General features: G+C 41.5%; 1 protein-coding gene and 1 long non-coding RNA gene across 2 annotated transcripts in view; one reads left to right on the forward strand and one right to left on the reverse strand.

Moving 5' to 3' along the window:
* The window catches only part of LOC146985646 (uncharacterized), a 43766-nt gene that overhangs the window by 6120 nt on the left and 14190 nt on the right, over positions 1–23456 (forward strand). The window contains exon 2 of the long non-coding RNA XR_015035986.1: positions 11709–11779. This is a non-coding gene — a long non-coding RNA (uncharacterized LOC146985646). The remainder of the gene's footprint in view (positions 1–11708; positions 11780–23456) is intronic.
* LOC146985647 (homeobox protein aristaless-like 4) lies at positions 1342–20113 on the reverse strand. Its single transcript, XM_085778748.1, has 5 exons — positions 19329–20113; positions 10699–11012; positions 4970–5098; positions 2411–4458; positions 1342–2332 (listed from the first exon to the last, which is right to left on the reverse strand). The coding sequence occupies exons 1-4, from the start codon at positions 19756–19758 to the stop codon at positions 4138–4140; spliced, it is 1194 nt and encodes a 397-aa protein (XP_085634874.1). The 5' UTR covers positions 19759–20113; the 3' UTR covers positions 1342–2332; positions 2411–4137.

Here is a 23456-nt window from a genome sequence, read left to right on the forward strand (position 1 = left end):
GCAGAGCCCACCCAATACGCTGTCAAGCTTTTTCTCTATTTCTTTTAAACGTTATTATCATCACAACACCAACAGTTCATTCCATCACCGAGGACAGGAAAATGTTGAGGAAACACCACACAATCGTTGGATGTCAGGAAACCATTATATCATTGTACAGCCTTCCCAGGGAGAATGACATGAGCGAGCAGCAGTTCATGTTTATTTTCTCTGAAATATCGCAGCATTTTAGTGTAGTGTAGAGTGCCATCTGTTTGGCTACTTTCTGTGCTGACTGACCATAGCCATTAACATTTACTCATGAGTTTTACCAGGCTACAACTGCAGGCTGTTACATGTGGTTGACCTGGTTGTGCGTCACTCAGAAATACAGTCAGCCAGTCACAGGATCGTCTGACAAACCAATACAAAGCTCCAGAGAGAAGAACTCTGCTGAGATAATATTTAGTACAAATATATATATTTTTTTATGGATATCAAAACATCAAAGAAGTGGAAAACAAATGGGGGTGATCTTTAAGACTAATTTAGCAACAACCTAAGTTCAGAAGGAACATCATTTGTAACTACTCATTCATGGAACAGTTGAAGTTTCACTGAACAGGCTTATTTGAAGATTGATACCATTCTCACATCTGTCTATTAAATATGAAGCTACAGCCTGCAGCTGTAAACTTAACTTGGCTTAGCACAAAGACTGAAAACAGGGGACAGGGCTAGCCTGGATCTGTCCACACGTAATAAAATCTGCCTACCAGTGCCTCTAAAACTCACTGTTTAACACGTTATGTTGTTTGCTCGTTCATGTCAAAAACACAACCATAAAAATGACACATTTGATATCACTGATATTTTGAAAAGGGGCAGCAGTGCGTCCTGTCCTGTGATAGAAAACACTCAACATTCATGTGAATGTGAATTTATTTTTTTGATTATTTATATTGGAACAAAGAAAGTTGTGTCCATGTTTTCTGCTATCTCAGAATGAAATCTATTGCTTTGAGTGAAAATTACATTGTTTGGGAAATTATTGTGTGTGTATAATATATAGGGCATATAATATAATCATGCTTCATCATGTGGGTGCTGTTTAATCAGATGTAATTGAAAGATGCAAACAACTCAATAACTATCACTGACTGATGTAAAAATAAATAAATAAATAAAAATAATTAAATCCTGATGTGTCAAGTATGTAAAATCACCTTTTCCAGCTAAAACATTTATTCAGAAATTTCTGATGAGAAATAAGTAAAACAGCTCCTATTTCATGTAGGACCATGTGTTAGAATAAGTGTCTGATTGAGAGTCCATTATAGAAGAATCTAGTGGAAACACGTAACCATTGGAGATTCATTTATTTCAAAATCACTTCAAAACCATTGTCAAAAACAAAGACAGCAAGATACTTCTGTACAAACAAATGTCCAGCGCCTTAAACAGATCTCAGTGGTGCTGTTTGTGGTGCTTCATGTGGACGGACTTAGGAGACAGTTCTTGACTGTTGGGACACAAACCAAACACCTCTGACTTTAGCAACAAACTCCTGTCCCATTGGAAGTCACAAATTAAACAAAAAGAAGAAAGAAACAAAAAAACTTCTCCAACACTGTAAGTGCAATAACTTATTGCAATGGCACATTATATAAAGTCACAATCAGAAATAGAAATACTTGATTAATATAGAAAAAGCTGCTTGAAACCATATGAAAATTAGAAAGCAATTTTAACCTCAGTAAAAGTCCAGAGCAACTCTTCAAAATAACACACACAACATAATTTTACACTTCTTGGCAATATTACTGTAATACTTCATTGGTTTATCTCTGGATCTTCATTTGACAAATAAGCAAAACAAATGTACAAGCAAAAGAACAACATCATTGATCTTGTCCACATTCACACAACACGACATTATAACCATGGATTTCAATTGCTTTATTTCAGTAGTATCAACATGGATGGAACTGCAGAGGATTGGAGCACTGGGGGAGGAATCAGCGAGAGGGCAAATGCACAGTCAACTTGACAAAGTAGGAATTCAATCACACATGTTGTCACGCATACATTTATTATGACCACATCTTGTTTTTATCCCGATATCTTGATGATGTTTTCTGTTTTTCAATCCACACTGCCAACAAAATCTACATTAATTCAAACTGTTTCTCCTTAACTGAAGAGTCTTGGCTCAGTCGTAGAAGCCTTTGTGTGTTTGATCAATGCCACTTGTTTGACTACTGCCAAAATAGCCTCCGTGTAGAATTTACTATGAGCATGAACACTAATCATTGTGTTGTCACCTAACTTACTTGCTGCTGTCAGGCAAGGACTTGGACACTAATATGTTTTCCCGAAGAATTTTGGATGCTCACAGAAGTTATTATTTTCATCTTTATGTAAGGAAAACTTTGAAATTAAATGCCTATTTTAGGCAACAGAAGATATATTAAGAGGTCACGTTGGGTTTAAAAAACAAACAAACTTTAATTTTTAAATACTTCCTGGCATTTTATAGGATTAATCACCTAATCAAGAAAATAATGTGTAGATGTGGAATCAATACTGAATATACTTGTAGTAGTTGCAGTCCTGCTCTCAAGCAGGAAGGCTGTAACAAGCACTCATATGTTACAGTGATCAACCAGCCATAAGGAGCAGGACCAGACTTAACTGCCATCATCCACATAGGAGGAAGAAAACGGATATGTAGCCCAGCGGGCGTCATTGAGGGATCAGCCAAAAAACTAATGAAGCCTGTCTCTAGCCTCCACGTGCTCAGCCCAGCTCTGGTGACAAGCTTATTTCACTGGGGTAAGACACAGAGACACCCCATGCAATCACTGGACATACTCACCACATTCCTGCAGTCCAGCTCTAATGTCATCACATTACCTAAACATTACAGAATGCTCCTCGGGGTGATTAGGGCCACTGATTCGGCCCCGCAGTCTCTGGCATGCGACAGATTCTGTGAGCACGCTACGAATCCAAGAGTCATCTCTGCTGAACCCGTGTCTAAACGACGGATTGATTATTACAGCTTGTGTGCAGTGTGTCCTCACCATGTACGCTGTGATGTGCCGTGGTGTTCGCGGGGCAGGACGGCTTCACTTTGATGCTAATTCAGTGTGTCTATTCCTGTTGTTGGCTGATTGAAGCTGGCATGGTTAGTTGGTGTTGATGGCTGCTGCTGTGCGTTGCTGCGCCCCGTCTGCCAGTGGACGCACTGTTTCCTGTAACCTGAGGCCTGAGCCTAGCGGGGGGACCTGTGGGGGCAGCCCTGGGGGAGGAAATGACACGTTGGTTTGAAATCACTGCCAATCCAGTGCCTTCCCTCCTCCCAGACTAAACTGGCACAGGTCAGACTGTTCACTTATTGCATTCAGCCTCAGTCTTAAATGTCCCACTCAGAGTAAGACAATATTTATTATTGTTTTAGATGGTTTGTTCTGACACAAAAGACTCTGACCACTTGCATCTGAGTTTGCCCTCAGTGGCCTTACTATTTTTAAAATGGCTTTTGAAATTCGAATACTGAACTTTCATAGAAGTACTCAAACTACAGTATGAGCGACTTGTTTAAAGTGGCAGTCACACCAACAATGTGGACTGGGTCAGGATGGGTAGTATACAAAATAAGCTAAAGGAATTAAATTGTATGAATCAAGCTTAACCCTGTAAAACAGAATATGTGTGATATGGCTGGATTTGGCACTGAACCCCTGTAATCTATAAGGTATTTTGTAAACCATCTTTATTATATTGCTTATTTTACTGAAATCGATCACTAGTGTGAATGATACCCAGTTTATTGGAGAACAAACCCCATATGTTAATGAGACCTGAGAGATCAAGGAATCAAGAATGAACACAACATCTAAGTAACATCTACTAAGTCACACCTCTGTATTTCTCTCACGTTCAGTATCTGTTGATTGTCACAGTCACAGTTGTTATCTTGGTTGCTTTGGCCGCTGTAAAGGCCTCTGTTATCTCCACAGTCTCTCCCTGTTCATTTGACCTGTGTTATCGTTAGTGCTCTCAGGAAAAAGTCCCTCCTCTCCCACAGCGCTCGCTGATGGCTGCTCCGGAGAAGGGGGCCCAGTGGGGGCGGGGTAGAACTGGGCTGGGACATCATGTAGCCCAAGAGATGGCCGCACTGTGTTCCTTGGCCTTCATACGCAGCGCAGCTATGCTAGAGGACTTGCGGTCAGGATCAACATTTAGATCATAGCCATTGATTCCCCCGCCCATCCCCGGGCCTCCAAACAGGCTGCCCATATGCGTCTGTCCCATGTGGCTGCTCCCCGGACTGGGCACACCCAGGAAGTCGGAGACGCCTCCAGGACCGTGAGGGTGAGGGGGCATGCAGGAGGGAACAGAGTCACAAGGCACGACGCAGCCCGGCACCGGGGACGCTCCGCTGCTGCTCCCGATCCACGAAGGGTTCTGAATCTGTAGGACAAGAACAGCAATGTGACGATAACAAACTTCATGATGAACTTAACGTAGTACCATGAGCACTTTCATTCTATACAGTACATTCTCAGCTGTCATTGTGTCTGCAGTTAGTAGAGAAACTATCAACATCCACAGTTTTATACAAGGAAACAGGAAACAGAATGCTAACGGGATACAGTATGTGTGACATTGGACTTCAATCAAAGTGCGACTATATGGGAAGCTACTGCCAATTTAACGTCACTAAAACACATCCAAAATGCTTTTCCTGAGAGTTAATACTTTTTTTGTTTGTTTTCCAAGACTTTTTAGCTGCATTCTCCCAACCATCCACAATTTATTTTAATTTTTTCCATCTGTGAGCAGCTCCAACATTTCCTTTGTGCACTGCATTGTGGGATAATAGCATGGACAGCAACCTCAGCAAGTGACAGTGTTTATATTGCAGTCTGTCTTGTGTGATTTGGATGGATGTGTTTTGTTTTGTTTTTTTTGTTTTTTTTACCTGTGCATAGTTCTCAGGCCTAGTCAGCAGAGGCAACTCGTAAGCAGTAGAGAAGTGCGTCCGGACCTGTTGCATCTGGCCAAAACGTTCCCTCTTCCTCCACTTGGCTCTGCGATTCTGAAACCACACCTGCAAAGAAAATGCTCCATCAGGAAAAACCTCAAAATACAGCCCAGCCACTTCCAAGCAAAACTTAAATGTCATCTTTACGTAAATAAATATCTCTCACAGTTTTCAAATCACATACAGTAGAGCCCCCCAGTCCTTTTTTTTCCTTTTTCCCCCCTCTTTTACAAAATGGGGCCATCCTCTCCGTTAAGCAAGACAGAGTAAGACTGAACCACATAAAATGAAGATAGTGAAGCAAATAAATTCTGCAGCACATGAAAGTCCAGGGCCAGATTTTAAGACTTGACGTGTCTTTAAAGTGCTGTCCACACAGAGCTATTGATGTAAAAATGGTGAGTCTCCCCTGGTGCTGCGCATTTCAGCTCCTCCCTTTGATACACAGGCGTCTGCCTCCCTTCAGGCTGCCAGCGTCGACAGATCCACATCTGGGCCCGCAGCCATTCATAAATCACTCTGAGAAAGGTGTGCTCTCCCCCACATGTCAGCGCTGTGGGTTACAGTAGGGAATCCCTCTGTACAATCCGTGAAACAAATAGTTCAACTTTTGACCAAGAATTTGCTTATTTGGCTCAGTCTTTGGGCTCATTAAATATTGTATGTGGCATACAGGGGAGTTTGTTCTGGGTGATTTGTCCTCTTGAGATTGAGAGACATGCTACTTTGCAGAAAGGGTGCATTTTCAGAACTTGCTGACAGACCGAGTGCAGGCTACTTAGGCCACTTCTCCCTAACTGTAAAAGGCAGTGGAGGGAAGTAGGACTGATGGGTGAGGGAAGGTTATGAAAAAGGAGCATTTTTAGGAAAAAGGTTTGGTTTTGCAGTCAATGGAAATTCATAGGAATATTTTAAATGAGTTCTTCCTCAGGCTTCAAACCTTTTCTCCACATTAAAGGGGAGTTTTGTTGAGTTTTTTCATGTGAAAGTGTAAATCTGTACTTCACTAGACGAATAGAGATAAAAATGGTACTTGATACTGACCACCCCCTTCTTGTAAGGCATATTCATCTTTTGGCATGATCCTTTAATTCTGTATTTATATGTCTGTGTATCATTTTATTACTTTGATAATATTGCAACTGTGCAAGATCTAGTTACAAAACGTTACAGGTGTGTGGTTGATATCAAAATGAATGAAGAGTAGAAAGATCATGTAACTAGTGAACACTCATGGTTTGAAACGTCTACTTGTTGACTGGTGTTGCAGCTGGGGTTTCTGTTCTACTTTAACTTGAGCTTTAAAAATGAACACACATATGCATACTGCAGTTTTATATACATTAAAGCTATAACAACTTATCCATCACAGTACTTCAATTGTTAAACTTGGTTTTTAATTAAATGTAAGATTCACTCATTACATGCCCCCTCTGGTCCCAGGTGTGAATATTTTCTAATTTACTTGGTCTTTTAATTCAGTAATTTGAATCTCGTTGGTGGTTGGATTGTTGCTGGGACAAAATTTTTTTAACTTGTTAGTTGATGTTATCATGGATATTTTGCCCTGTGACTCTCCTGTGACATTTAATAGATCAAGTGGATTAACTGGAAAGTAACTGCCAGGGTAATTGGTAGTGGAGCAAAAGTAATTGTTAGTTTCGATGACCCACAGATCTGTGTGTTCCTTGCGTAATCAGTTGTAACTTGTGTTGATCTGTTTTTTTTAAAGAGAGTTTTCTCACATCTTCTATGCAATGGAATAGACGAGCAGGGGGGCGGGACTGGGAGTCTCCACATGTTTATCTGTATCTATTTGTTGGTTGTCTGAATCTTATCCTCCCAAGAGGGAAGGGGGAAACTTCTTCAAAGAGAAAAGAGAGAGCGATCCCACTTCGACACTGGGGTTTGAACTTGGATTGTGGGTTGATTCCCAGCCCAATCAGCTTGTGGTTTTCACAGTCCCTGACATGCAATTTCCCCTCAGTCAACCTCTTCAAATCCCCCCTCACATCTGTCTCTCCGACCATCTCTCTCTGTCAACTTAAACACAATAGAGTTTAGTGACAAACATGAGCTGTGGCACACTACCATGTGAACACTATATGCATGGTATCATTAACACCAAATTTGTTTTTCACCAAAGATTTTTTTTAAATCAAATGAGATAAAACCATGTATGAGCCATGAGTTGGTTTTTAAAGAAAGGACCTTGTAGGGCCTCCTGCGGTACGTGTAGCTGTCGCTTGTGTTTTTGTGAGAAGCTGACGTAAAGTAATGTCGTCTGACTCTGACATTCCTCAGGTCAGCTGGCGAGATTAGAGTACAGCTCACAGTGGTAAGATGATATCTTTGGTTGTGGCTGAACCCCAAAGTCAAGGTGAAGGGTTGTTGCCCCTTGAATTATATCATATGTTTGGAGGGGGGGTGTGGAGTCTGTGTGATATTCCTCTGAGGCCCCGGGGTCTATTATTGTTTAAGGTTTGTCATGTCTTTACTTTGGTGGTTCTTTGGTTTCGTGAGCTCAGAACATCACAAGTTTCCAAACATAATCCTCGACACAAAGGACTGACAAGCGTCAAACATGCTCACAGATTGAGTGTGAGTGTGAGGTTGATGTAGCCACAGGTTTTCCCTCTCATGACTTAAGCATCTTAATTTGCTAAACCTACTCATCTCACTGGAAACATTTTCAGTCCATTGCACATTCAAAAGGATTTTTAACCTGCTTCCCAACGTACGCAACTTTTTTCCTAATTCAAAAAAAAAAATGGAAGCTCAATTTATATAACAAAAACCAAATAAAAATGTTATTAGGACTTTTACTGGCCTATATTATTCTATCGTTCCAATATTTTTCCAAAAATGTAATGGTAATACATTCACATAAGCTGTGGCTAAGGTTAATTGTCTGCAAGGTCATTGTTGTACATTTATTTCAACGCTCCAATATCCTTTTAAAATATAAGGTTTCGTCAGATACAGAGCCGCCATCTTAATTGTGATGGATCACGATAACTCCACTCGCCTCCTTTACTCATCTTTCTATCTCTCCGTCTCTCCCTCCTCTCTGTTAAAGTTCAGCCTCTTCCAACCCAGCATCCCCCACCCCACTCCCCACAGTCAACCCCATGTCTCTCTCCTCCCTCCTTCCTTTTAAGTCAGCGAGGGGAAGTGGGGATATTGGAAAGTGAGATGGGAGAATGTTCAAACTGGAGCTTGTTTTCATTTCATGTTTAATTTCCTGACGCCTAAGCCCTTGGCTTTCCGCAGCTAACCCCTCTGACCTTTCAGAGGCGTGCAGACAAGAGCAGCCATACACACACACACACACATAGACACAGTACACACACTGAAAACACATACATTTACATGCTATGTCATATACAAAATTAAAAGGCAGTCACTAACAAATGCCTTCTAATGTGGACTCTCACACACTTAATGGAAATGTTTCATAAACAAGCAAACAATGTCCAAACACTTATATGTCTTTTGTCGTGATTTCTGGGTACCGAGTGTGTTGTGTTTCACAGACGTTTTGCTCTATGTAGCTCTGCCTTTGAACGGCAGTAGAAATGAGACCCAAGCCAAATAGTTTGGCAGAGAGATCATTCAGGGAACATTATGAAGTCAGATGTGTCCTTTGCAGCTCCATGTCTCCTATTCCCCAACTTATAAAAGTTTGTACAGCAGGAAGCCTAACAGTGTCTTTCAACAAGCAGAATCCCAATTACCTCGGATGATTTTTTTTATTTTTGATCAAAATGAATCACAATGTCTCATTTTTATATACTGATCATGACGCCTAAAAGTATGATATTTACCAACTGCAAACACTTACTAGTCTTGTTTATTTTATCTAGCAGACATCTGCAAGGAAGGTGGCTCACTGCTCTTGGAGCTCAAAGTGCTTGGCGGTGATACAGTAATTGCTAAAGACGTTGACAGCAAAAGGCAGCTTACAGAGCCATTAAAGAGCTTTATTTATGCTCCAGAGCCAGCAGGCAGAGGGAGAGGAAGAGGGAGAGAGGGAGGGCAGAGTGCACAACTCCAAAAGCAGCTTTGAAGTCCAGCCGTCTCACCTCATCTCTGTCATCCAGGACCACGGCAATTGATAGACTGCCTGAGCAGTCACTCACTCACTCACAGCCTCCTTCTTCATAAAAAAGTAGGCAGCATGGTGAAGTTCAAGTCTGAGGCCAAGAGCTAATTGTACTAAATAAAATAGTGGCAGCAGGAGTCACAGATGTGATTATGGAACACTGCAGCAGAGTTTATGAAGACATTTATCATCAAACTGAGGATGAAACCATTGGACCTTGACATTGGCATTTTGGCAGAAAACATCTGTACTCTGGATTTTAGTGGCTGTTATTTTGGAGATGAAAAGGATTCTCCAGTCGCTTGCCAAGTTTTGTGCCCCTTTGTATTCAACAATTGGATATCCCTGGACTTTGTCTTGATGGACCTTCAGTTGAAATTGTGGGGTTTAGTCTTGATTGCATGCATTTTTAGGGTCTGATTTTAGAAGTATGGGTCAAACCTCACAGTGACTCAACAGAGTCTGCTGTGTGCCTGTCAGATGAGTTAATTATATTCATCTGGGGAATAGATGGGTCTGTGTGAACACAACATGAATGTACTTACTTTACAGTACCACCACAAGGTTCAGGCCAGGTTCTCTGTCCCTGACTATGTCTTGGACAACGCGTGGAAATTGAAACTGGCATCTCAAAGTGTTTTTTATATCCTTGCCAAATAGCTTTGATGACTTTCCTTTTTTTTTCCATGTGTTTTCCCTCCCTGCTTCCAAAGTTGTGCGGCGAATAGTTTGAACATGGTAGTGCTGGGGAGAAACCCTTGGCCTCTGACCCTTTTGCAGAGCCTGCAGCATGTAAGAGCTAAGTGCAGAGTATTCCCTTAGTCCCACCCATCCCACTCTGATCTAAAACTGGCAGGCAGAAAGAGAGATGGAGAACAATAGACCTTGCTGTCTGCTGTTCCGAACAATCTTTGTCAACATGCCAGTCTTCGCTCTCCCAGCCCTTTCTCTCAGTTCCCTGAGTGATTATTTGCATGCAAACATGGACGACTGCAGTCATACAGCACAGCTCACAGCATGTTAAGCCTGTCTTACCAAGACGGAACAACAGCGTTTGGTAACTTCAGCTCAAGATGACAGAAGTTTACGTTCAAGTGACAAAGCCCTCTAGTGGCTGGAGTCATTTCAACAGGAGGAAAAGAAGATTTCTGTCCCTGTAGTGAGCAGCTTGTGGTTGACGGATGTGTCAACAAAACTTGATTTTGAACTTGATCCTTAACTGTGTGTTTGTTTAAGTAAACATGACAACAGAGCTCCCCTAGCCTACCTTACCCTGAACTTAATGTTTCTGTACCCTTAACCAACCCGCCAAGTCACAGTCTACACTAACTTTATGATATTGGGTTTGTGCCTAAATCTAACCAACCCCTAAACATAGGAATGTCAGATCATATGGCAGATTTATTTTAACGGTGATTTTTGAATGCACAGACAAGTGAGATCAGTTTTCAGACCATGTCTTTGTGTTGTTCTTGAGGACATGGACGAGAACTTGTTTGGTTATGTAAGTGTAGAGAGAGGTTTGTTTGCATGTAACCTCTTGTTATTTTGCCGTCCTCACCTGTACACGAGCCTCCGTCAAGTCTGTTCTCAGTGCCAGCTGCTCACGGGCATAAACATCTGGGTAGTGTGTCTTCTGGAAAACCTTCTCCAGCTCCTCCAGCTGGTAGCTGGTGAATGTGGTGCGATTGCGTCTCTTCTTGCCTTTGTTGCTCTCAGCCTCGCTTTTGTCCAGAGGGCTGGAAAGGTCAGAGCCTGGCCGCTCGCTTGGTCCCTTCACGCCGGGCTCCTTTAGGTTCAGGTAGCTGCCTTCCATCCCAGGAGGATCGACACTTGGGGGCAGCTCAGACTCTGTCAGGCCGCTGTTGTCTTTTCCTGTATGAAATCAAGAAGAAGAAAGAGAAGCATAGAAGATTTGATTTATTGCATTTTGTTCTTTTCACATGGAGTTCAGTTTGCTCATCAGGAGCCCTCATACATGAAAACAGTGTATGATGTTTTCTGTGGTTATGTAATTTCACTGAAAAATTGCTTCAGCTTGTGTTTATGGCTTCTGAACATTGACCATGATGGATGAAGCTTGTATTACAAACTGAAGGTGAAGGCTTTGAAAGAAGTTGGTCTGATGAAAGCTGCCAATCCACTTGTGTTATAGTATAACATTAACTGCTCAAAACCTTCATTACACATACTTTAGATTCTAAAGTTTATTAAAAGTACAATTTTGGTTTCGGCTTAAATGTACCATTCATAAAATTTCCATATTAAGCATGAAGAATCAAAGGATCCTTCTTGATTGTGGCTTTGCATATAATCCAAAGCATATTCTTACCATAATAATGTTATTTTCAAACAAGCTATCAAAACCAACCATTTCTAAAATGAACAAAGAGTCACATGTTGTCAATAACAGTCCTATAAATGGCCGATTTTGGGATATTGCAGCTGAATAGAGCTACAGTGCCTCACTTTCAAGTCGGTGGTCGTGCCTGGTCATCATCAGGTGACAACAACCCAGTGAAATGTCATTTACTTAAAGCTTACATCATCTCTGTAATGTTTTACTTTCAGGTTCAAAGGCCTCGTCTGCATGCAGCCAGTCTCAAAGTTGCCGAGAAGAAACGTCTATTTCTGTTTGAAAGGTATGTCACCGCACGTCGGCGTGACCCCTGACACAACCGTCGCGGCCCCTCTCCCTCACATCTCTCAATCACATCACATGAAATCCGAGCCACACGGAAAAAAAAAAAAAAACACTCCATCTCGCCGCCCTGTATGGCGGGCCTTGTGTACGGGGGTGACCGCGCTTACGCCACAGCTTTGCCCCTCAGATGTAAACAACATTGTGTTTGTCACTTTCAATTTCAAGAACGTCCATTTTGTGACAGACCTCGCTCTGTTTCTGTCGGCGCATGCCAGCTTTTTTGTTTCCTTTAAGGAGATGAAGAAAGCTGTCCCTTCTCCTTCAATAAACAAACAGCCGTGTGAATAAATAAGCTGAAGGGCTCTGGTTGCGGGCCAGTGAGAACAGTGCACTCTGTCAGGATCTCTGTTTGCCTTTCCTGCGAATGGGCACGGGGAGCACCCTGTCCAAACTGTGCGGAGGAGACCATTATGCGCTGGTTTCAGACCGATACAAACAGATTGGTGTGACACCAGCATTACTTTAGTCCAATGACATTTGTCTCTGAAGTAGATCGAGTTGAGGATGATTAACTTAATATTTATGTGCAGGCATTTTACTGTCACTTCCTATCCTTGTAATGAGTGATGTCAGTAATGACCTCCTGCCATTTCCCTGAAATCCCGTGCATGGGGTGAAAGAGAGTTGACACCTTGTGGCACTGACGACTCTCTGGTCCAAGTGTTTCAGCGGTTAGTTTGATGACTGAATAGTTTCGGGGTGATGAAGCTAGGCGGTGGCTGTCTGCAGCATGCATGTTTGTTTTCATGGATTAGTACGCCTTTGGCTAGAGTGTCACAATGAGATGTCAATAGTCATCCCCTCAAAACTGCGGCAGCCCTCCCCTGCTCTCTGGCTCAGACCTGCCCCGACTGAGACGCTAATGGAACAACACAGCTTGCCCAGCTGGAGTTCACGACCTCATATTGCTGTGGCCCACCTGTCAGACCCTCTTACAGTCTCCACGCAGGCAGATGTTCTGACATCACCAACCCCCTTGCACTGGCCTCTTACGCTCAAGCTGTACTGTGCAATATTTTCATTCTACCCCTGGGCAGGAGCGTGGATGCAATGTTAAGAAGTAAGACAGGTCAAGTCCGGGTTCCTGTTTGGCATTTGCATCTGTAAGAGAAAATGCAATTATGCCCCTGAGCAAGGCATATATCCTGTTAGGCAAAGGGTGCAGCTGGACGCGCAGATGAGGGGATGGGAAAATGGTGGGATGGTGGGTGGAATAGTTTGAGACTTTAAGCTTTATGCAGAACTATAGCGCCAACATTTACATAGGCATCTGAACTGGCCGTTCCACCTTAAAAAGGAAAAGGTTGACATTTCTGGGAACGTGCTTATTTGTTTTCTTACCAAACGTTAGATGAGAAGGTTGAATTCATAGTACAAGTACATATGACTCTACTGTGAGCAGTCAGTTAGCTTAGCATAGAGCCTGTTTACACTGCGTTACAGTAACTAGAACAGTTCCACCTTTGCTCGACATCTTTTTTCTGTCTCCCACTCCAAACCCTTCTCTCTCTTTTTTTTCTGCCACACTAACCACACTGAATCCTTTGCCACTAACATCTTCCAGTATTCCCGCATGCTGAGCTGTCTCTTCTGCACGCTGTTCTGATGAACACTGCCATCACACACTGCTTTCTTTTGGGAGCCAAGATTCCACAGCATTGGCTCCAATTTTTTTTGGCATTCAGAGGAATGTGTTTTTGACTGTTGGTCTTGTTTCACTATGCATCGACGTATATGCGATCGCACCAAATATCGCTGGCTGATCCGGCAATTTGCCAGAGTTACTGTGTGACAAGCTGCAGACCTCTTCAGTTAGCTGGGGTCAGATGTTTACTAGGGTCAGCAATTTAATCACTGTTGAAAACAGAGAGAAACATCAAAGTGTAATTTAACTGGTTGTAAAGCAACAGGGCACCCTCTCAGTTTTTATGGAATGGGATGGGGAGGGTCAAGTGAAGGCAAATAAAAGAAACACTATAAATTAGTAACCTGGGGAAGGGTTAATGACCAAACACTAAATAGGGAAGGGAATGCTTTTAAACAGAGTGCTCCTAAATGTTCTCTGAAAACACTCAAAGCTGATAGCAGTCTGCCACGATAGCTCTCCACTTATCACACCTTTATATGGACCAAATAAAGTCAAATATTCCATTGGCTGTGGTCGTCAACAGGTGACGATTAATTTTGCGTCGGTTCTCAGACATGCTTTGGGCTGGATTACTTTCCCCGCAGCCCCAGTCTAAGACCTGATGTTGACTGTTGTTTCCTCAGTGGAAGGGAGGCTCCCAGATGTTCCTGAGGAGAGATCTATGTCAGCGGCTCACGCAGGAATGCAGATTCCCTGGGAAACCAAAAAAACCTCTCTGTTCAGCCTCAGCTCCTGATGAACTGACATGATCATGACCTCACTACTGTCATAATACCTTGGGCCGTGGCTGTCACTGTCTCATGTCAAAAGTCCACAGAAATAGTTTGAGATTTTGTGTGTGTGGTGTTTTTTGGGGGTTTTTTCTTCATCGTTAACTGGAGGGAGAGTGCATGGGCTTTCTCCTTATGGGAAATAAAACTTGTAGAACATCTTTATTTTAAGTGGGGAGTATTTAAAGTGAAATTGGAGACCCAAAATCAAAAGTACATGTTCAACATAATTTTGTCATTAACCTGTCTAGGTCAATATGATGTCAGGTTGTCATTCCGACCTTTAACCTAAGGCTGTAATTGTTTACAATGGTAAAAACATTAGGTAAATGGTGGTTCTTAAGGGAACTGCAATTAAAAGTGAGGAAATCAATCGTCTGTAACCTCTTCCTTCAGTCCAAAATACGCTCCACTGTCACATTTACACCTCCTGGAATGACATTTTTACGATGTATTTTTGCCTCACTGTGATCATAGATCAGCATAAAGACAGTTTGTGGCGCAGGCAGTGTCAGTCGATGATGATTTGGGTCACATTCCTCCCCTGGCTTTTATTTAGAAAATATATCAAAGCAAAATGAGCTGTGTCTCTCCGCTGAAAGCAAGCTGAGAAACAAAAAAAGAACTTCTGCCTTGCCCAGTGGTTTCCATCATTAGTCATACTGTAGCTAGCTTCCTATATTTTGTGAGTTGTCAGACAAGAGGCTTTGATCCCTCCTTTAACCCTACCATGGTACAGAGTGGCCACGTTTGCATTATTCAAGACTTTTTTATGGAGGTTTAGATTCAGTGCAGTGATAAGAATCGAGGAGGTAAAAGTAAAAAAGCACAGCACCTGGTTTGAAGTTTCCAACTCGTGTCTATGACCTGGCCTGCGTGCAGGGAGTTACCTTACGCTGTAAGTGTGGTGGCTGAGGGTGAAGGCCAAAGCATGCTGGGCCGGCTGTGAGAAAATCATTCCGAGTGGCAAAGAAAGGAGGTTTTAATCCAACTCGGAGAAAAGCAACACCTCATGAAAAAGCACGTTCTCAGAGTTACATGAGTGTCTAAACTTTCTTTTCCTTTCGTGGCAGGCAAATTGCTGCTGCTTTACCTCTTGAGTCACACATTTATATGAGCCATTACATTTTAACAAGTCAGGAATTAATTCTTCCAAGCATACGCTCATTATGCATTCTAATTTATTCTGGTTCACAGACACAGGCGTGCATGATCACAGGTGTCACTCTGGCATTTGCTTATTGTTAACATCGATCCAATGTGTTAGTCATCAGCACATGCATATCCTGTGACATCACTTCCCCAAGCCTTTTAACATGTACTTAGAGTACTATATTTTGACAGGATGCTTTTAAAATGCTGCCAGGACTTTTTTTGGGGTCTTGTTTTGGTTTTCATACGCTGAGAAAAATGTTTTACATCTCACAGGATGCTTCGAAATCCCACTGAAGGGAGGAGGGTTTGTTTGAAAGTACAAAGATTGACAAAGCTGTATTTTATAAATGTGTAATTGGCTTTGAATGGTTATTTTGACAAAGACAAAGATGATGAGGCACAAACAGCCTTTAGTAGGTTCTAGTACTCCCACAAACACTTCTATTATGTATCAGCAATGTACAGCCCATAACCTCAGTATCAACCACAAGCCTATAAACACATGAGTTTTCAGATTTAGCCTTAGCTCCTCTTGAGTTCTCTGAAATTCATAAACAAAGTGAAGAGAGATTCGCTTTTGTCATCAACCCGCATCAATGACACAAACTTAAAATGAGCTAAAATTATGACAGAGAAAAATACATATGCAGTGCATCTTAAAACCATAGAGTTCAGTAAAGTATGTGCATGTAAACAGTTATTCCCACACGTGCGCGGCTTTTCCCAGAAACCCTCTCATTTCTCCCAAGTCTCTCAAATCATTACCCAGTCTCAATGTCCATTTCTGACTCGTTGCTTATTTGTACAAGGTATTGTTGAGACAGGGTTATGTAAACCAGTTCCACTTTGTCATCTCAGGGACTCTCCATAGCTTTGGAGATTTGATGTTAGGGGAGTATGAATAATAACTATAGGAGCCAGTAATGCACATCTGCCTTAGATTAATGTGGACCTCTCCTGCAGTGCTGACCTGCATTCCTCAGCTCTCGATCAGCTCCAGGGGTTTTATTTCATTCATCGCTGTGTGAGCAGGTAGACGGCTCCATCCCTGTCCTCGCTGTGGGACAAGCTCACTGATTAGCATGGGCTTAAATGAACAAACCTGCCAGCCGGGGGTACTACTGTGCAGGAATGTGTTGATTCACTCTTTAAATGGCAGTCTATTTTGTTGCATATCATTTAAAAGCATTGGTTAAGACTAGGTTTGATTTCCACCCAGACAGAAATGACAAAATACTGCCCTGAGGGTTTAGAAATTAAACAGGAAAATGTACAAGAACACTTAAGTATAAATTCAAGGATCACATTCCAGCTCTTGAATTTAATAATCTTTCACAACAATTGAATCAAACTTAGTGGCACTGGAATAAAGTGACTTTAAAGAAAGATTTTTTTCAAAATGTTTGGAAATGTCCTGAATTGTGGATATCATGCAGTGTATGCCAAAAATATTAGCACATCATGACACCTAATTTTTAACAAAAACTGCGCAGTAAATTGACACAATAGTCTTTGTTTGTTTTGTCTTCTCAAGCTCTCAAATGTAGAAACGAACACTTCTGCAGTTTTTGTAAATACCTACACTGAGATGATATTTTGGCCCTCAGACACCTTCAGAGTGGCACGTTGCCATGTAAACAGTATTACGCATGTAGTCGCAGTTGCAACACAGAAAACTCCCTTTGGGTATGAGAAGACTTTTGTCATCATTCTGGAGATAAAGCATCAGCATTGAGCAATATATCTCCCATTGAGGACCACACATAACAGCACAAGCCTGTTGACGCCTGAGGCTTTGGCAAGACCCCAAAGTATCCTCCCCAGAGCCATGATGCCTTCATCTGGCTGCAACATTTTCAATAATAACATTGCAGAGCTCTTCTCAAGGGAGGCATGTTGCATTTAATGATGGTGTTTAAATGGTTCTGTCAATGCACTTGCCAAATCAATTCACTTCAATGCAGGGGTGCTCCAGTCCGTTGGAGGCACTGCTCTCAAACTCCTGAAAAGTGACAGTTCAGCCTCAAATAAAGAGTGACTCCAGTTGTTTCTCAGGAAAACAGATTGCTTTGCACTTTATGGATGTATTTTGGCAAAGTGTGGGATTGGCTCCTGCGCAAAAAAACTTATACTGTAGGCCTAGTTGTAATTGGTCCCACTGAGCAGAATTAGAGCAGCTCAGTTTTATTTGTTACACCTAATACTTAAATTTACTTACACACGATTAAGCGTTCAGTGGATTTAAATCAGTTTTTTTTTTTTTTTTTTTTTTTGCCAGTGTTTATCCTCTCGTTTCTGATCGGTGCTTAAGAGGCCACTTCCCGGCGCGAATCAAGAGATTAATGTGCAGATTTAAAGGTTGCGATGCTGCGGAAGTTGCGATCAACGTGCGTCAAAGTTCAGCCATGATCATAACAGATGTTTTCTTCTCTAACATCATGATAAACATCTGGACTGGAAATAGTCTATATACAGGCCATAGAGGCGCCAGTGGGTCTATACTAGAAAATGCCCCAACCAAGATTTTATTTTAAATGTATTTTTTTTAATTATGACATAATATACAAATATTATATTATTGTAGTTTGTAATATAAAGTCTGTTATTATATTTAATGGGACCTTTTAGGCCTCAACCTGTTGTCACACAGTGGGTTGAGTCAATTTCGTTCGCTCGGTAACAGGCCTTTCTCTCTTTATTTTAAAGCCCTGCCTCTCATAAAAGGGACAGTAAAATGGATAGTTTTCTTTAAGTGGATTTAAACTATATCTGCAGTGAAACGAATTACCCGAAGACTCCGTGAAGCTGTAAAGCTTTCTTGTCAAATGAATAATATTTACTATGTCTCTTAGATTTCAATTGTGTTAATTAATTGATGGTTTAATTTCTGGTTGTGATATTTTGAGAGTCTGCCCTTGTTATGTGCTTTGTTATGTTTATTCTCTAATTCATGAAGCAGCTTTGGAGGGGTATAGAGTGGCGCCACTTGTCAGTCACTTAATCTGTTCAACAGAATCACAGGAGCTGAAAATTTTAAAATACAATAAAACACACTAAAATAATCAATCAGACTTTCTTCATCTTTACCACCTAGAGCCTCAGGTCTCCGTGCGAGTGCGTGCGTGTGTGTGTGTGTGTGACCAGACTCTGTGCCAGTGACCTGTGGTTGATATTTGAATATGAAAATCGCTGTCATGTCTGTATTTGTCAATGTTAGAGAGAATTATGCGAAGAATATATGCCGAGAGAAGAAGGAAGTGAAAACTCCCACACATTCACCAGAGATGAAATTATACATTTAGGTGATGTAATAAAAACGGGGGGAAAAACTATGACTTGTAGTTTGAATACTCACAAAATGACAAATATCCATTAAAAAAAAACTTGAATATGAATCACCTCTCAGTCACAGTTCACACGATTATTTTTTTTATGTGGCTCACGTTGCAAAACCATGTTGTGAGAAATATTTTTTAAATGACTACATTTTCCTGTCAATTTATAATGTCCATTAATATTTTATCTGATACTTTAAAGATTTAGGTGTTGACTGAGGGATATTCTCCCACACAGAAAAAGTAGGACAGATATTGAGAATATTACTATTTTCACCTGGTGGCTTACAGCTGCTTGTGTCATGTTAATAAGAAGCCACTGAATAAATCTGAATGATTGTTAGAATAACATTATTATTTCAGCGACAGGCTTCACTCCCCCGGCTCTCCTCTCCTCTCCTCTCCTTTGCGCGCTCGCATTTCTGACTTTCAGATGCTGTGTTTGACATTACAGTGAATTTCCAGCGTTGATTACAACCATCACCTCTTGTCATGCATCTCCACTACACTTGGAGCCAACGTGTTGCCTTCTATATGTATATATAGTCACCCCTTTGTGCCTCTCCCGTGCGCACTCACCATAGCAGGGAATGAGTGTCCCGTTGTGTCCGCTGTCCGGGTGCAGCTTGCTGCCTTCGGGCGGAGTTTTGCAGGTCGGTCTCTGCATGAAGAGCTGGTATTTGCTGAAGGTGCCCTCCTCAGCGCCATCCAACGACTGGCACTCCGACTGGAAAGGACTCCGGGACTTCTCTCCGTAAGCCTGCCCTTTACCCGGAATGAACGTGGGGCTGTATTTGGTTTCAGTGGTCGGGAAAGTCCTGAACGGGTTCGCCTGGTGATCCCTACCTTGCGCAGTAGACGTGCTATAATATGAATCCATCGATGTCATATCGCAGTATGAGACGCACGTATCTGCGTTCATACTTAAAAAGTTATATTGAAAAAAATCCACACGGTTCTTCTTTCCCTCCCCTTCTCTAGACAGCAGATATTCTCCCCAAATTCTCATGCACTGACAAACACACTGACGCGCTCATGCACACACACTCTCACACTGCCGCATCTGGGACTGGTTAAAAAATGAATCAGATGTTTTCCAGAGACTGCAGACTGAACAAATGCTAAAAGCCCCCTGAAGGTTTGTCGGGGTAAAGAGAAAAATGCCTTGCTCAAACTGATGCCGCCTCAGTAGCCTTCAGTGTATCTGACACACACACACACACACACACACTCACACACTCTCATTCACACTCACTCACACACACATACACACACACCCAGCAGTCCGACCCTTCAGGCTCCACATCCATCTGAAGTAGGCCCACACCGAGCTCCAGCCTGCGCTATTATGCAGCCAGTAGAAATGGGAGGTCAAGCTCAGAAGGGGAAAGCTTTTTTGGTAAACACGCGGGAGACACAACACATGACATTAATGTAATTAGGGGATGAATATAACGGCTTTGATTCCTGCTGTTGCATGGCCGAAGACCTTCACCTCTCTCTTTTTTTCTTTTTTTCTTTTTAAAGAGGCACTTCTCCACTGTATCAAACTTTACCATTTGAACAACATTGTCCCTCTGCGCCTCTCTCTCCTCTCGCTCATTAACTTGTGTTTGTGGGAAATCACATTTGTGTTTCCTTTGACTTTCAAGAGAACCTTAAAGTGAAGTGTAAATAAAAGGATCAAGCCAGGAATTTACAGCAATAACAACATCAAGTCAGCCGATGTTGAGCTTAAATATTGTACAAATATTGTTTTTGTCTATTTGTTTTAGGGTCCTTTTTATTAAACCAAACAACAGTTTGACCAGGAGCTGGTGTGAGAAGTCAGACTCTTGTCAGCGCGGATACGTCCACTTACACTGATGAAGAATTAGAGCTCATCATCGCAAACAGCTTTCAACCCCTCTGTTTGAGAATTGGCTACGTCTTAATATTAAATTAATTATAAACCATTAAACCTATGATGCTCATTGAAATACTTGGCTTCGTGCTCCTTGACAATTTGGTAAAAGGACGCCACGCCAGCAATTTGCCTTTTCTGGCCATAAACTCTGACTGAAAGCGGTTAAAGCGCGTTTTAAAGGAAACAAGATAGGCCTTTATGTCGGTTAGCAGTCAAATTGGATAAGTTTGAATAACGTCAGTTTGAATAGCCTAAATGAGAAAAATATATTTGATTAGGCTGCAATACAAGGAAATATTTTATAAGTGTAGCCTATAATTACTACTGCTAGTTAGATAATTTAGATTATAACATTATTATTATTATTACTATTATTATTGTTTTTGTTATTGTCTGTATTATTTTTGTTAATTATGATATTACTATCCTATAATTGGTGCTTGTTTTGCCGTTGTTATGGCCTAAGACTGCATGCATTTTATTTTGAAGGGATGAACGAAATAATTCTTAAGTGTCTGTTGACAGGTCCAAATTCTACTTCTTTCTTTCTTGCTTTCCGGTATAATTAACGGATTAATTCTGACTCGGGACATAACTCGTGTCGCTATTACACAACATGATGTCGCCCACATCTGTACTCCAGTTCATCGAGGAGGAGGGTTACATTTACTCACATTTCATAGAAAATAAAAGCCCAAAAAATAAATAAATAAAAAATGACACAACATCAAACGATCACGATCAAATCACGAGCTCTGGCTGGTTTTTAATCTCTAATTCAAAGACTCTCCCTAAGAAGTGATAATATTTCAGCATCTATGGCTGTACGAAGGTCAAATTATGAAATCTGAAAATTAAATTGCTCAATTAAAAAAGAAATAGGACGTTGCACTGGTTTAGGCCCCGTGCACGTGCAGTCTGCTCTGACCACCGGCACCTCTCTGGCTGCGCAGGTATTCCTTAACGAGACTTTTGACTGTATTCTTCATTGGTTTATTACTAAATGTCTCCTGTAAAGACTAATTCCAATACAACGTAATGAGTTCAGCTGTGGCTGTTCACCACACCGACCCCAGCTTTTCTCCAGTCATTTATTTATTTTCTGCGTTGCGGCTTTTGACATGAGGATAAATGAAACCTATATCCATGGGTTATTCCGGGTGTTTCCCCTTTTTGCACTGCTGCGCTTCATTTCAGTGGATTTTTTTTGCTTTTTCATGTAAAGCCCCGAAAGGACAAGCTTTTTGATTTTTCTTGTATCTGCATATCTGTATCATTATTGTGGTTGACACATGCAGAGACTTTGATCTGACGATGGATTTCTGTAGCCTACATTTTATCATGTTTTCAAAGGACTTTAGTGAAACATTTATATTTGTTTGCTAAAACAGCAAATCTCTGTTGCCTTTGACTTCTAAATAATCTCTCTTTGTGTTGTGGGGTTTACTTAGATTTTAAAAACACCAAGTTTAGACATAGAAATAAATATTTGCAATTCATTTTTAAATTACCCATTTGCACAGAACCTGTATGTACACATTTATGCATTTTACACTTTATTTTTTGTGCTTGGGACCATTCTGCCTGAAACATTTACGACATAAAGAGAAGGCTACGAAATGATTAAAGGATTTATGTTTAGCTACATTTCATCATGTTTCCACCTTTTGTTTTCTTTCTGTAGCTCATGTCACTGCTCTGGAGGGGAAAAGCTGATGCAGAGCTTTAAGATAAAAATGTCACAGTAAAATGAGAACTTCACGTTTGTCACACAGCTAAACAAACAGGAGTGGGCAGACCTCCACTCTGAGTGCAGCGTATATGCAAGCCTCCCTTAATATAAACCATTCCACTGCCACAGGCTAAAGTCTCAGCTGTCACAGATATACATCACTCAAGCATGGCGTTCTCTCTAAAAGGTTTCCACTAAATGGTAACTTGTCTGTTTAACTTCCAGCAGGAACCATGTCCAGGTATTCGCCGCTGAGGGGACGGGCTCTGCACTGATGCAGCGGCTCAGAGCCTCTGGGGTTTATATTGGCACTGCCTTTCTGTGTCAGCAGGAGGGTCCCTGAAATCTCCTCTGGCTATCGGTTTCTTGCATGAGAGGCATGGCGGTGCGAGTAATGGGCTGGAGAAAAGTGCTTTAGGTCAGACTTTATGTCTCAGTGATGCCATGTTCGGTTTGGCTATGGGAAAGGCCAGATATTGGAGATGGGAAATACGTTGCCTTCATTTTGCTCTTATACTTCAGGAAGCTCTTTGTTCTCATTGTGCCGAGTCTGACACAGCTATTCATGTATGGAAACCAAGATGATGACTACAAAGTTTATAGTTATCTGTGTACAATTTAAATTTGGTTGTGTATGTCATTCAGCAACAACACAGTTGAGACTCAAGTTGGACTTGAACCTGTTTCCTCTAATCCCCTGCTTGCTCGTAGATGGGAATTTTAAATAATTAGAAGAATGTTGGGAATTCGAGCCTCCACAGCCAGGCATGTCGCATCAAATCTCACAGCGTCTCACTTTCATCTGTCCTACAGTCTATTTTAGGGGGGTGATTCTCTGTGTATTGTCTCTTCTATACATGGTTGCAGTCCTCTGTGACTGCAGGTTATAGTGAAGTGTTGTAATATACTATTTCTCCACTAGGATGTTCTACCTTTGCTGTGCAAACTGATGTACAGTGCTTTACACGACAAGTAGGCCACAGAGAAGTGTAGGGTATTGTGTGGGTTCCTGCTAAAATATTGTCATGATACAGAAGATTGTAGATTGTAGATTATATTGATTTTGTTA

This window comes from Trachurus japonicus, chromosome 6 (genome assembly GCF_045865225.1).
Source record: "Trachurus japonicus isolate A0001 chromosome 6, Traja_1.0".
Classification (NCBI taxonomy): Eukaryota; Metazoa; Chordata; class Actinopteri; order Carangiformes; family Carangidae; genus Trachurus; species Trachurus japonicus.